This window comes from Schistocerca gregaria, chromosome 8, assembly GCF_023897955.1.
Source record: "Schistocerca gregaria isolate iqSchGreg1 chromosome 8, iqSchGreg1.2, whole genome shotgun sequence".
Lineage (NCBI taxonomy): Eukaryota > Metazoa > Arthropoda > Insecta > Orthoptera > Acrididae > Schistocerca > Schistocerca gregaria.
In genome coordinates, this window is record NC_064927.1 from 145,136,323 (window position 1) to 145,151,118 (window position 14,796).

At 42.2% G+C, this 14,796-nt stretch overlaps 1 protein-coding gene across 4 annotated transcripts in view; it reads right to left on the reverse strand.

Moving 5' to 3' along the window:
• The window catches only part of LOC126284180 (lebercilin), a 182,373-nt gene that overhangs the window by 66,793 nt on the left and 100,784 nt on the right, over window positions 1-14,796 (reverse strand). For all 4 annotated transcript variants that reach the window (XM_049982922.1, XM_049982919.1, XM_049982923.1 and 1 more), the window contains exon 6: window positions 7,848-8,036. In XM_049982922.1, the coding sequence (XP_049838879.1) occupies window positions 7,848-8,036 (189 nt within the window). The remainder of the gene's footprint in view (window positions 1-7,847; window positions 8,037-14,796) is intronic.

Here is a 14,796-nt window from a genome sequence, read left to right on the forward strand (position 1 = left end):
TCGCCATAAATTCTTCACTCAAATCATAAACTTGGCCTAATATTTCATATATCCACATTTTGTTCGTTAAGTGGCAATATAGAACTATGTCAAGTGGCTCTCAGAAGGCAAAGATCTTGGCATCAGCCTAGGTGCCAGTATTTGTTGCCTCCTGGGTCTGCTGGTTAAACAGAACAGGCTGGGTTTCAAAAAGTGATTGTCGGCTAAATCATATTGATTTCTGGTGGAGACTTTTGCACTCCATAAAGAGTGTAACAAGCAAAAGTGAAATTTGTTCCAAAATTCTACAACACACTGACATCAATAATATAGACATATAGCTGTGTGACTCTTCTTGAAAATGGGCATGATTTTTCATTTTTTCAATCACTTGGAAAATCTCATATCTATGACAGATTGTTCCGAAAAAAGGACCAAGTCTTTCTGTATACTTTGCGTAAAGTCTTTCTGTAACTTTTAGCAGGACAGGTAACTAAGCAATTCTCATCATTATCCTGCAAGATAAGTTACCTCAAAACATGGTATTTAGGTTTTCCGTGGGACAACTGAAGGAAGGAATTGCAGTACAATCTTTCTTAGTAAAGCAATTTGTGAAGGTATAGAATTTGGCTGAATTAAATTCAGGAATGTTCCCAGAAGCGTTAGAGGGGAGAAATTTCCTGTGCACTCATCATCTATAAATAAGCCAGCATGTCTACTATGATTTTACTATAATTTCTATGATAATTAAATACAGCAGAATGCCTTCATTTATATGTATATGATGTCCTATACTAGGTCAAATGTTTATTTTGCACTTTATTATTTGTTTGAGGTACTCCTTGTGCGGCATGCAGCATATGGTATTCGTCAACAGACATTCCTATATCACAGCAGATGCTTGCAATGCTGTGCAGAGTGTCAAGGAGAACTTTCGAGTATCACACTATAAGATTTGTCAATGAAGACGACATTCAACATTGTCAGAAAGAAAATGTATTCAGAAGTCCTGTAAAGGCTTTAGTAGGGTTTAAGCATTTGAACACATCATATAGGAAATGTTGATTGCGATTCACAACTGTTGAAAATTATTTGAAAGTGAATTATAAGATTGATAATTAATTAGGTAACTGAAAGAGAACCTTTTAAACACCAGAAAACACAAAATAGTATTTTGGAAAAAATGACTTACTCTCTTGGAGCTTATAAAGCTAAGCAACTGACTCGTGTTGTTTCATATTTGATGATACATTGTCAGGATTATAAATAATGTAAAGGGAACCACTTGCAGCATGTACCTTTAGTTTGAAGACAAACAATGGCTGGTCAAAACCAGTTATCACATTGTGAAATTGTCATATGATTGTGCTGTAAAAAGTATTAAAAAAATACAGAATTTAGCATTTTGCCTATTCCCTTTTAACTTCCATTTTGGTGCATTTATGGTTGCTGATGACTGGATATATGTCTTAATCAATTTACTGACTTCATTTAAGAGCAAAATTTCTTATAATTTTTATCAATCCATAAACAGAAATTTTCTTTCAAATTATTTCAATGCATGGCTCTTCTTAAATACATTTTAACTTTATTCAATTTTAAATTGTTCACAAGGCTTTATTTATGATTAAATCTTTGCCCAATACATACCTATATCAAGCATATTATCCAATACTCTTCAAATTTGTCTTTACATTCCATACATACCAATCTCAAGCATATTATCCAATACTCTTATTTGTCTTTACATTCAACAGTCTCAAGCTGTATTCAATGGCTAGATTTGATAGCTCGATCATCATCTGGTCAAATATAACTAAGTCATACCTGCTAACTATAGCAAGCCATTTCCACCATGGTCCGAACACTGTTGCAGAGGCAACGGAAAAAGCAAGCAAAGTTCAGAAGAACGCGAAATCCCGAAGATTGGCTAAAATTTACAGACGTGCGAAATTTGGCACGGGCTTCAATGCAAGATGCCTTTAATAGGTTCAACAACGAAACATTGTCTCGAAATTTGGTAGAAAATCTGAAGAAATTCTGGTCGTATTTAAAGTACACAAGCGGCAAGACGCAGTCAATACCTTCACTGCGCAGTGCCGATGGTACTGTTACCGATGACTGTGCCGCTAAAGCGGAGTTATTGAACGCAGTTTTCCGAAATTCTTTCACCTGGGAAGACGAATGGAATATTCCAGAATTTGAAACACGAACAGCTGCTAGCATGAGTTTCTTAGAAGTAGATACATTAGGGGTTGCGAAGCAACTCATATTGCTTGATACGGGCAAGTCTTCAGGTCCAGATTGTATACCGATCAGGTTCCTTTCAGATATACCGATCAGGTTCCTTTCAGATTATGCCGATACAATAGCTCCCTACTTAGCACTCATATACAACCGCTCGCTCACCGATACATCTGTACCTACAGATTGGAAAATTGCACAGGTCGCACCAGTGTTTAAGAAGGGTAGTAGGAGTAATCCATCTAACTACAGACCTATATCATTGACGTCTGTTTGCAGTAGGGTTTTGGAACATATACTGTATTCAAACATTATGAATCACCTCGAAGGGAACGATCTATTGATATGTAATCAGCATGGTTTCAGAAAACTTCGCTCTTGTGCAACGCAGCTAGCTCTTTATTCGCACGAAGTAATGGCCGTTATCGACAAGGGATCTCAAGAAGATTCCGTATTTCTAGATTTCTGGAAAGCTTTTGACACCGTTCCTCACAAGCGACTTCTAATCAAGCTGCGGGCTTATGGGGTATCATCTCAGTTGTGCAACTGGATTCGTGATTTCCTGTCAGGAAGGTCGCAGTTCATAGTAATAGACGGAAAATCATCGAGTAAAACTGAAGTGATATCAGGTGTTCCCCAGGGAAGCATCCTGGGACCTCTGCTGTTCCTGATCTATACAAATGACCTGGGTGACAATCTGAGCAGTTCTCTTAGATTGTTCGCAGATGATGCTGTAATTTACCATCTAGTAAGGTCATCCGAAGACCAGTATCAGTTGCAAAGCGATTTAGAAAAGATTGCTGTATGGTGTGGCAGGTGGCAGTTGACGCTAAATAACAAAAAATGTGAGGTGATCCACATGAGTTCCAAAAGAAATCCGTTGGAATTCCATTACTTGATAAATAGTACAACTCTCAAGGCTGTCAATTCAACTAAGTACCTGGGTGTTAAAATTACAAACAACTTCAGTTGGAAAGACCACATAGATAATATTGTGGGGAAGGCAAGCGAAAGGTTGCGTTTCATTGGCAGGACACTTAGAAGATGCAACAAGTCCACTAAAGAGACAGCTTACACTACACTCATTCGTCCTATGTTAGAATATTACTGCGCGGTGTGGGATCCTTACCAGGCAGGATTGACGGAGGACATCGAAAGGGTGCAAAAAAGGGCAGCTCATTTTGTATTATCAGGTAATAGGGGAGAGAGTGGGATGGAAGTCATTACAGCAAAGACATTTTTTCGTCGCGGCGAGATCTTTTTATGAAATTTCGGTCACCAACTTTCTCTTCCGAATGCGAAAATATTTTGTTGAGCCCAACCTACATAGCTAGGAATAATCATCAAAATAAAATAAGAGAAAACAGAGCTCGAACAGAAAGGTTTAGGTGTTCGTTTTTCCCGCGCGCTGTTAGGGAGCCGAATGGCAGAGAGATAGTATGATTGTGGTTCGATGAACCCTCTGCCAAGCACTTAAATGTGAATTGCAGAGTAGTCACGTAGATGTAGATGTACCATGGTTGGCTATAAATAGACAGCATGTCTCAACTTCATTCAACCAGATAATAATGCATTGAAACTATTCGGCATTCCAGTCCGATAATGTCCACTTCTTGCACAATATTCTGGCTGACAACCACTCAGCCACCTTCACTAAGTTTTTTACACTGGAGGTTGCTGGTGCACACAACTAAATTTATACAAAAAATCAGTGCAATGGCACCCTCTGAGTATCCTTTTTGAATACCATTCCCTCTGTGGTGCTCAGGTACATGCATAATGGTGATATTAATAGCACACCCTGCGTCAAATTTAGGGCTCACAGAGTTAAAATTCATGTGCAACCATAATAAAATTAATTGCTGTAGCTGTGTCATTAGCAATAAAATTTTTTCTTACTGAAGATATTAAAGAAACCACTGAGTCTCAAACCTTATCCAGTCAAAAGCCACCATCGGAATTAGTAAGATACCATCACAATTAGTAAGCTCTTCCACCAAACGTATTTCCACAGTTTCCTAAAATACTGAAACCTAGGAGTATCTTATTGCGGCCAATATTTTCATGGCAAAACAATCCACAGAACGTTCTTCAGAGATACAATGCTGGGCTATGGCTGATTTACTAGCTGTAATAGGTGGTGTGATAATAATGTTCCACACCTTTGAAGTTGTGTAGATTTGGTCTGACCAGAGTAAGTATTGCCACACTGGTACGGTATTCTGTGGTTCCCAGTCCATCCTTCACCGAGCTGATAGACCAGAAGGAAGGTCTGTATACATGGCTAGATCTCTGTAACATCATGTTTCTTCAGGATTCTACCTAATTTAAATGAAATATTGCTGACGTATGGGAAGAACACCCTGGACTTGAACAACTCCTCCTCCTCTTGATTTTGTGAGCAGTCATACTTCTTCCTCCTTAAAGCTTTCCTTCCTCCTTAAAGCTTTGCTAACCTGTTGTGGAGAATACCCATTATACACTCCTGGAAATGGAAAAAAGAACACATTGACACCGGTGTGTCAGACCCACCATACTTGCTCCGGACACTGCGAGAGGGCTGTACAAGCAATGATCACACGCACGGCACAGCGGACACACCAGGAATCGCGGTGTTGGCCGTCGAATGGCGCTAGCTGCGCAGCATTTGTGCACCGCCACCGTCAGTGTCAGCCAGTTTGCCGTGGCATACGGAGCTCCATCGCAGTCTTTAACACTGGTAGCATGCCGCGACAGCGTGGACGTGAACCGTATGTGCAGTTGACGGACTTTGAGCGAGGGCGTATAGTGGGCATGCGGGAGGCCAGGTGGACGTACCGCCGAATTGCTCAACACGTGGGGCGTGAGGTCTCCACAGTACATCGATGTTGTCGCCAGTGGTCTGCGGAAGGTGCACGTGCCCGTCGACCTGGGACCGGACTGCAGCGACGCACGGATGGACGCCAAGACCGTAGGATCCTACGCAGTGCCGTAGGGGACCGCACCGCCACTTCCCAGCAAATTAGGGACACTGTTGCTCCTGGGGTATCAGCGAGGACCATTCGCAACCGTCTCCATGAAGCTGGGCTACGGTCCCGCACACCGTTAGGCCGTCTTCCGCTCACGCCCCAACATCGTGCAGCCCGCCTCCAGTGGTGTCGCGACAGGCGTGAATGGAGGGACGAATGGAGACCTGTCGTCTTCAGCGATGAGAGTCGCTTCTGCCTTGGTGCCAATGATGGTCGTATGCGTGTTTGGCGGCGTGCAGGTGAGCGCCACAATCAGGACTGCATACGACCAAGGCACCCAGGGCCAACACCCGGCATCATGGTGTGGGGAGCGATCTCCTACACTGGCCGTACACCTCTGGTGATCGTCGAGGGGACACTGAATAATGCACGGTACATCCAAACCGTCATCGAACTCATCGTTCTACCATTCCTAGACCGGCAAGGGAACTTGCTGTTCCAACAGGACAATGCACGTCCGCTTGTATCCCGTGCCACCCAACGTGCTCTAGAAGGTGTAAGTCAACTACCCTGGCCAGCAAGATCTCCGGATCTGTCCCCCATTGAGCATGTTTGGGACTGGATGAAGTGTCGTCTCACGCGGTCTGCACGTCCAGCACGAACGCTGGTCCAACTGAGGCGCCAGGTGGAAATGGCATGGCAAGCCGTTCCACAGGACTACATCCAGCATCTCTACGATCGTCTCCATGGGAGAATAGCAGCCTGCATTGCTGCGAAAGGTGGATATACACTGTACTAGTGCCGACATTGTGCATGCTCTGTTGCCTGTGTCTATGTGCCTGTGGTTCTGTCAGTGTGATCATGTGATGTATCTGACCCCAGGAATGTGTCAATAAAGTTTCCCCTTCCTGGGACAATGAATTCACTGTGTTCTTATTTCAATTTCCAGGAGTGTATTTGAACACAGATTGCAGGGTTCCAGGTCCTTTGCAAGACTGCAATCATCAGGTACATCTTGTGCCTGGTATATCAACAGTTGGAGGACACCCAAAGTTCATGAAGGGTGTTAGCAGCAAGACACCCACAAATACAAGACTATATGTAAATACAGGTGTATACGGATGGGCTTACAGTAAACAGAATTCCTCAATAACACATCCACTGTCTGAACTAAGACACCTAGCACAAGTGGACAGCCTTTTTCCTCTTCCATCGTAAATGGGATATTCTTGTGGATGGAATTTTTAGTAGAAATTTAGTGACATGCACCAGCAATCTCCAGTGTAAAATACTCACCTGAAGATGGCTGTCAGCTGAAATATAATGGCAAGATGTTGGTGTCACCTGACTGCATTCCTCATGGAATATTCATTACACTGGGAAAACTTACAAGAATCACTATTGAAACTAGTTGTTGAAAACTGTATAGTCATACTGTAATGACCCAGTTCCCTTTTCTTCAAATACTTGTTAAGCTGCAGGTCATAGCTACACAAAACTGCTCAGGCAATCTGAAATCCGTTTCTTGTCACAAGCAGAAATATCTTTCTACATTTCTACTGTCCCCTGCACTCAGTGATTATACAACAATTGTATAATGACTGATTCTCCATATTATGTCAACGGAATCTATAAGTTCAGATCCGTCTGAAACCAGAAGAAATATCTCACAAATTCTTATCTCAATTGTCTGCCCCTATCATTGGTGTGTTGACAATTATTGAATAAATCATTTAGTACAGTATTACACACATTCTTATCCTAACCACCCACCTTTATCACTTGAGCATTGGCAAATTACAGATAAGGCATTTAGAACAACATCATGCAAAATCTTATCACTACCACTTGCCCTTATCACTTGAGTCTCTCTGTATATAACTGTTAAGTTGCAATCTTCCCCAATACTACAACATGATCAGAAAACTTATGTTTTCACTAAAATGTTTCATCACTATGGCTTCTTAGGCAGGCAATCTATTAAATCACCTAATTATCATATTTGATCCATTTTGAATACTTATTTTGACCCAAATTATTTTGCCATCAGATTTCATTAGATATGGTTGTACCATTAACAACTTTAAACTTACCTCCACCAATGGCAATCTTATGAAACAAATTCCAACTGGAATTTAAGATATTTCTGGTATTCATTTCTGTTTTCAGCCAACTTCCTGTTCCTAGTAAAAAAACTGACACATCTATTATTTGTAAGTAAGACTATTTCTGGAACCTTGCCATGAACACTTACACAGTTAACTAATATTATGCTGACTTTTTCTTTCTTGGGTCTGCAAGGAATGCCACCTTATGTAATTAATGTAGCTGTATTCTTCCTCTCTGAAATCAGCATGCAATGCATCAAACCTCTGGTGAGGTTTCTCTCTCCTAAAAGACCCACAACAGATGTTAAGATCCACTCACTCAAATGAATTTCATAACATACAAAACATCCAATTCAAAATTTGTATTTAATGGTCAGTGAATATTTGAATAATTAGTCTCAGGAGTATAGCTCCCTGGAATCTTGTTGAGGATCATACACTGTTTATTAATATTCTCTGAATCAGAGAGATCATAGATATGAGACAGACAAACAACCACGACCATATTTAAGAAACGAATGAGGATGTGCATTGAGCAACTATATAATGATGTATACAGAATCACTACCTTTATCCTTTCAGTTTGCTCCTCATTTAGTTTTGTCAACTCTTCAACACGTTTCTGCAGTACATCTCTCTCTTCCAGCTGTTTGTTGTTACACAGATCTGTAAGTGTTGAGCATCTTTCTCGTAAAAGTGTCAGTTCAGTATCACGATCTTTCATCTTTGCTTCCATTTCACGTACTTGAGCTCGAAGCTGCAACAAAAAATAAAAAATTCATATATGCTACAACTCCATACCTATGACAATAGATGTAAATGTCACGATTTACTTTTAATAACACAATGCTAAAGCATCTCAATACATGCAAACAGTTTCAAACTGGTAAGAAAGTTGTGGCGTAGCAATATGGATTGAGAATTAGGAAGCTGTAAGCTGCTTCTTGCTGCTCTAGGTGGCGCAGTTTGCTAAAGAACACATTCCCATGCTGAGAAGTTGCCATCTCTCATCTCTGGGGTTGATTGCAGCATGCCTGGCCATGTGCTTGTACACTTTGCAGATCATGAAAATCACACATCTACATTTATATTAATAAAGCAAAGGAAGCTCCAGGTTGGAATATCAAGAATATGTTGAAGAAGATGGCACACCGAGTTGCAGACAGGCATAATGAAAAGACTGTCACACATTTTGCTTTTGGCCAAAGCCTTCTTCAGAAAAGAAACACACACACACACACACACACACACACACACACACACACACACACAAACAAGTACTCCTCACACACAACTCCCATCTCCGACATCTAGGACTGGATTGCAACTGTGAAGTTGAATGGAAACAGCAATCTGCTGGAGACAGCAGGGAAGCGGAAGGTATATTGAACCATTTTATTTTTCTTTCTTTTCTTATACGAGGTTCATTCAAATGAAACCTGGTCAGTTCGTCCACCTTTTCCTCACATGTAAGGTGGCACCATGTAACTGCTGGTATAGTGGTGCTATCTATTGGTAGAGACACTGGCGCGAGTGCACCATTTGAGTTGCATAGCGCCAGTGTGGTTTCATGCCAAAGAGAAGGTGGTCACACAAGTTATCGTCCACTACCAAACATGCAGGCGAGTAAGCAGGAACGAGGAGTGATTCGATTTTTGGTGGAGGAGGGAGTTGGAGGCCATGAAATGTATCGATGGATGAAGGCTGTGTACGGTGAATACAGTAGGAGTGTACAAGTGTTGTGGAATGGCACAAACGATTCCTTGAGGGGCGCAAGTCACTGGAAGACAATGCTTGTCCTGGACAGGCTCATCGTGTCATCACACTGGAAATGGTTGTGGAATTGAATTCACCATGTGACTTTCAGATGTTTGGACCTCTAAAACCAGCTATTCAAAGACATCAATTCACAACGGATGATGAAGTGTGTGACTGGGTCCGGGCCTGGACCCGACAGCAGCCTACTTGCTTCTTCAAGGACGGGATCGACCAGCTAGTGTGGCAATGGGATAAATGTGCCAAGAATTTTGGTGACTATTTTTGAGTATGTGTACTGTGTGTAACTACATTTTTGAGTTAATAAAATCGTTACCATTACTTTACACTAGTGATTAGGTTTCATTTGAACGCCCCTTATATTTTAGCTAATGTAAACCGAATGAGCTATAAACCAAAGATGCTGCTAAAGAGTAAATTAACGAGTTATTTTGTGGCAAGGATAATGTTTTGATACAGCGTTAAATATCTGTATGAACCAAAGTAAGTACACTCTTCAGTTTACTGACTCATGTGTCTCCACCATTTTGTTTCAGGAAATGGTGACGTACGGACAAATGCTTCGATCCGTTGTACCAGCATTCTTAAAAATGTGTATTTTAACCGTACATTAAAAGTATTATAAAAATGAATCAGAAAATGAATATTTATTCACGTGGTTATAAGTGCAAATCCTATCTGTTCATCATTTCACTCACCGCCGAGATCCTGCATCAAGAGGTTCTGTGAAGACAAGGACAATTCACACGATATATGGAGGAGCATTCCTGCATTGATATTGTCACATTCAAGAGTAAACAATGGAATTAATGTAAACGTAATGACTAAGACTTGATAGGACCTACTGAACGTGGTTTACTTATATTAAAAACATTGTGCTTCATGAGACAAGATTCCTCCCCCCATGAACCATGGACCTTGCCGTTGGTGGGGAGGCTTGCGTGCCTCATCGATACAGGCAGCCGTACCGTAGGTGCAACCACAACGGAGGGGGGATCTCTTGAGAGGGCAGACAAACGTGTGGTTCCTGAAGAGGGGCAGCACCCTTTTCAGTAGTTGCAGGGGCAACAGTCTGGATGATTGACTGATCTGGCCTTGTAACACTAACCAAAATGGCCTTGCTGTGCTGGTGCTGCGAACGGCTAAAAGCAAAGGGCAACTACGGCCGTAATCTTTCCCGAGGGCATGCAGCTTTACTGTATGATTAAATTATGATGGCGTCCTCTTGGGTAAAATATTCCGGAGGTAAAATAGTCCCCCATTCGGATCTCCAGGCGGGGACTACTCAAGAGGATATCGTTATTAGGAGAAAGAAAACTGGCGTTCTACGGATCGCAGCGTGGAATGTTAGATCCCTTAATCGGGCAGGTAGGTTAGAAAATTTATAAAGGCAAATGGATAGGTTAAAGTTAGATATAGTGGGAATTAGTGAAGTTTGGTGACAGGAGGAACAAGACTTCTGGTCAGGTGACTACAGGGCTATAAACACAAAATCAAACAGGGGTAATGCAAGAGTATGTTTAATAATGAATAGGAAAATAGGAATCCAGGTAAGCTACTACAAAGAGCATAGTGAACGCATTACTGTGGCCAAGTTAGAAACGAAGCCCACACCTAGTACAGTAGTACAAGTTTATATGCCAACTAGCTCTACAGATGATGAAGAAATTGAAGAAATATATGATCAAATAAAAGAAATTCTTCAAATAGTGAAGGGTGACGAAAATTTAATAGTCATGGGTGACTGGAATTCGGTAGTAGGAAAAGGGAGAGAAGGAAACGTAGTAGGTGAATATGGATTGGGGCTAAGAAATGAAAGAGGAACCCGCCTGGTAGAATTTTGCACAGAGCACAACTTAATCATAGCTAACACTTGGTTCAAGAATCATAAAAGAAGGCTGTATACATGGAAGAAGCCTGGAGATACTGACAGGTTTCACATAGATTATATAATGGTAAGACAGAGATTTAGGAACCAGGTTTTAAATTGTAAGACATTTCCAGGGGCAGATGTGGACTCTGACCACAATCTATTGGTTATGACCTGAAGATTAAAACTAAAGAAACTGCAAAAAGGTGGGAATTTAAGGAGATGGGACCTGGATAAACTAAAAGATCCAGAGGTTGCACAGAGTTTCAGGGAGAGCATAAGGAAGCAATTGACAGGAATGGGGGAAAGAAATACGATAGAAGAAGAATGGGTAGCTTTGAGGGATGAAGTAGTTAAGGCAGCAGAGGATCAAGTAGGTAAAAAGACGAGGGCTAGTAGAAATCCTTGGGTAACAAAAGACATATTGAATTTAATTGATGAAAGGAGAAAATATAAAAATGCAATAAATGAAGCAGGCAAAAAGGAATACAAACGTCTCAAAAATGAGATCGACAGGAAGTGCAAAATGGCTAAGCACGGATGGCTAGAGGACAAATGTAACGATGTAGAGGTTTATTTAACTACGGGTAAGATAGATACTGCCTACAGGAAAATTAAAGCGACCCTTGGAGATAAGAGAACCACTTGTATGAGCATCAAGAGCTCAGATGGAAACCCAGTTCTAAGCAAAGAAGGGAAAGCAGAAAGGTGGAAGGAGTATATAGAGGGCCTATACAAGGGCGATGTCACAGCTGCAAAATACTAATGCAAATTCTTTACAGACGAATGGAAAAACTAGTAGAAGCCGACCTCGGGGAAGATCAGTTTGGGATCCGTAGAAATGTTGGAACACGTGTGGCAATACTGACCCTACGACTTATCTTAGAAGCTAGATTAAGGAAGGGCAAACCTACGTTTCTAGCATTTGTAGACTTAGAGAAAGCTTTTGACAATGTTGATTGGAATACTCTCTTTCAAATTCTGAAGGTAGCAGGGGTAAAATACAGGGAGCGAAAGGCTATATACAATTTGTACAGAAACCAGATGGCAGTTATAAGAGTCGAGGGACATGAAAGGCAAGCAGTGGTTGGGAAGGGAGTGACACATGGTTGTAGTCTCTCCCCGATGTTATTCAATCTGTATATTGAGCAAGCACTGAAGGAAACAAAAGAAAAATTCGGAGTAGGTATTAAAATCCATAGAGACGAAATCAAAATGTTGAGGTTCGCCGATGACATCGCAATTCTGTCAGAGACAGCAACGGACTTGGAAGAGCAGTTGAACGGAATGGATAGTGTCTTGAAAGGAGGATATAAGATGAACATCAACAATAGCAAAACGAGGATAATGGAATGTGTCGAATGAAGTCTGGTGATGCTGAGGGAATTAGATTAGGAAATGAGTCATTTAAAGTAGTAAAGGAGTTTTGCTATTTGTGGAGCAAAATAACTGATGATGGTCGAAGTAGAGAGGATATAAAATGTAGACTGGCAATGGCAAGGAAAGCGTTTCTGAAGAAGAGAAATTTGTTAACATCGAGTATAGATTTAAGTGTCAGGAAGTATTTTCTGAAAGTATTTGTATGGAGTGTAGCCATGTATGGAAGTGAAACATGGACGATAAATAGTTTGGACAAGAAGAGAATAGAAGCTTTCGAAATGTGGTGCTACAGAAGAATGCTGAAGATCAGATGGGTAGATCACATAACTAATGAGGAAGTATTGAATAGGATTGGGGAGAAGAGAAGTTTGTGGCACAACTTGACCAGAAGAAGGGATCGGTTGGTTGGACATGTTCTGAGGCATCAAGGGATCACCAATTTAGTATTAGAGGGCAGCATGCAGGGTAAAAATCGTAGAGGGAGACCAAGAGATGAATACACTAAGCAGATTCAGAAGGATGTAGGTTGCAGCAGGTACTGGGAGATGAAATAGCTTGCACAGGATAGAGTAGCATGGAGAGCTGCATCAAACCAGTCTCAGGACTGAAGACCACAACAACAACGAGACAAGATTGACAATTTCAATGGTTGCGGTGATTATTTTGGTACCCCACACTACTGGAAGCAGCAGTATGTAATGCAAATTATCTTTACTGACCTTGAATGTAATGATATTAAAGGCCTGTTGATATTTGTATCAGTTGAAGTTCACCCAAGATTGTGCAAAGATTCGCAAATTACCTGCACAAGTTTTTTCAACAACTCTTTCTGATCCATTTTCCAATTATTCAAGCAATTATTAATCCATTTTCATTTCAACATCTCTATTCAAAGGGATAGCAGGATAGGGGGGGGGGGGGGATTCAAGAGCATTGTTTGGCAGAGCTTGCAGGGACTAGAAGCAAGCATGACAAGACTGCCACCAGGCGCAGCACTGGGACACTGCGGGCCATGGAGGTGTGAGGAAGGGAGTAGCTTGGTGGTGGGAGGTGGGGGGGTCAGAGGGGGGGGGGGGGCAGATAGGAGCAGGGAAAGGGAGAGACAAGCTGGTGTGTGGTAGACAGTGGCACACAAAGACAGTGAGGTGATGTGACTAGCAGAGCAGGATGATTTCAGAAGCAGAGGATGTGTTGTAACAATAACTCTCATTTGGGCATTTCAAGAACGCTGGTGGTGGAGTGGAGGATCCTGATGGTCCAGGCTGTGAAGCAGCCATTGAAACGAAGCCTGTTAAGTTCACCTTATGTTGTGCCACAGGGTGGTTTACTTTGCTCTTGGCCACAGTTTGTTGGTGGCCATTCGTCCTGGCGGACAGCTGGTTGGTAGTCATATCAACATAAAAAGCTGTGCAATGATTGCAGCAGAGCTGCCTTCACAGGTGGCCCAGCTTCTGATGAAGCACTACAAGCCTGTGACAGGACTGGAACAGGAAGTGCTGCATGTGTGGATCAGCAGATCTTGTGTGTGGGTCTTCACACAGGTATATGATCCCTGCGGATGAGGTTGGGATTGCAAGTGGCACAGGGATGGACGAACTAGAACACCTTGCTAACTTTATCATAAGTCACAACTACTCCTGTGAAGGAAAGGTATACAGACAAATCTGTGGCACCCCCATGAGCACTTGCATGCTGTTGACGATATCTTCATGATCTGGACTAAGTACCAAGGCACCCTATCCTCATTCCTTCACTATCTCAATGCCTTCTCTCCCATCCGCTTCACCTGGTCCTCCTCCTCTCCGACAGCTCCATCCATACCTCTGTCCACATTAAACACACCAACCACCAACAGTACCTGCATTTTGATAGCAATCATGCCTCCACATAACAAAAAGTCTCCCATACATCCTGGTCACCTGGGGATGACATATCTGCAGCGACAAGAAGTCCCTTGCCCAGTATGCTGAGAGTCTCACCAAGGCCATCGAAGATGGGCAGTATCCCCCAGACCTAGTCCACAAACAGATCTGTGTCATTTCCCCATGCATCCCCAACCCTTCCACCACACCCAAGAACCAGTTACAAAGGAGCACCTCCTTTGTCACCCTGGACTGGAACAATTGAGCCACATTCTTCCTCAGGGGTTTGATTATCTATCATTATGCCTGAAATGAGGGACATCCTACCAATGATCCATAACTGGTATTCCACTCAACCCTCCTAAAGTAGTGTTCCATCACCCATCCCACCTTCACAAATGTCACTCTCAATCATAACCCCCACCTCAGGGATCATTTCCCACACTCAAACTACAGTAACCTACTGCCCCGATACCCTCCACCCAACAGTTTCCATCCCCTCTGCCCTACCACCTCCTCCATATTCATGTTCCCACAGCCTCTTTGTGTACTGCCCTCAGGCAATGCACCCACCCAGCTTTCCCTTTGCCTGCAGCCTCTCCTTTTCTGCTTCGTAGTTCTGTAATAAT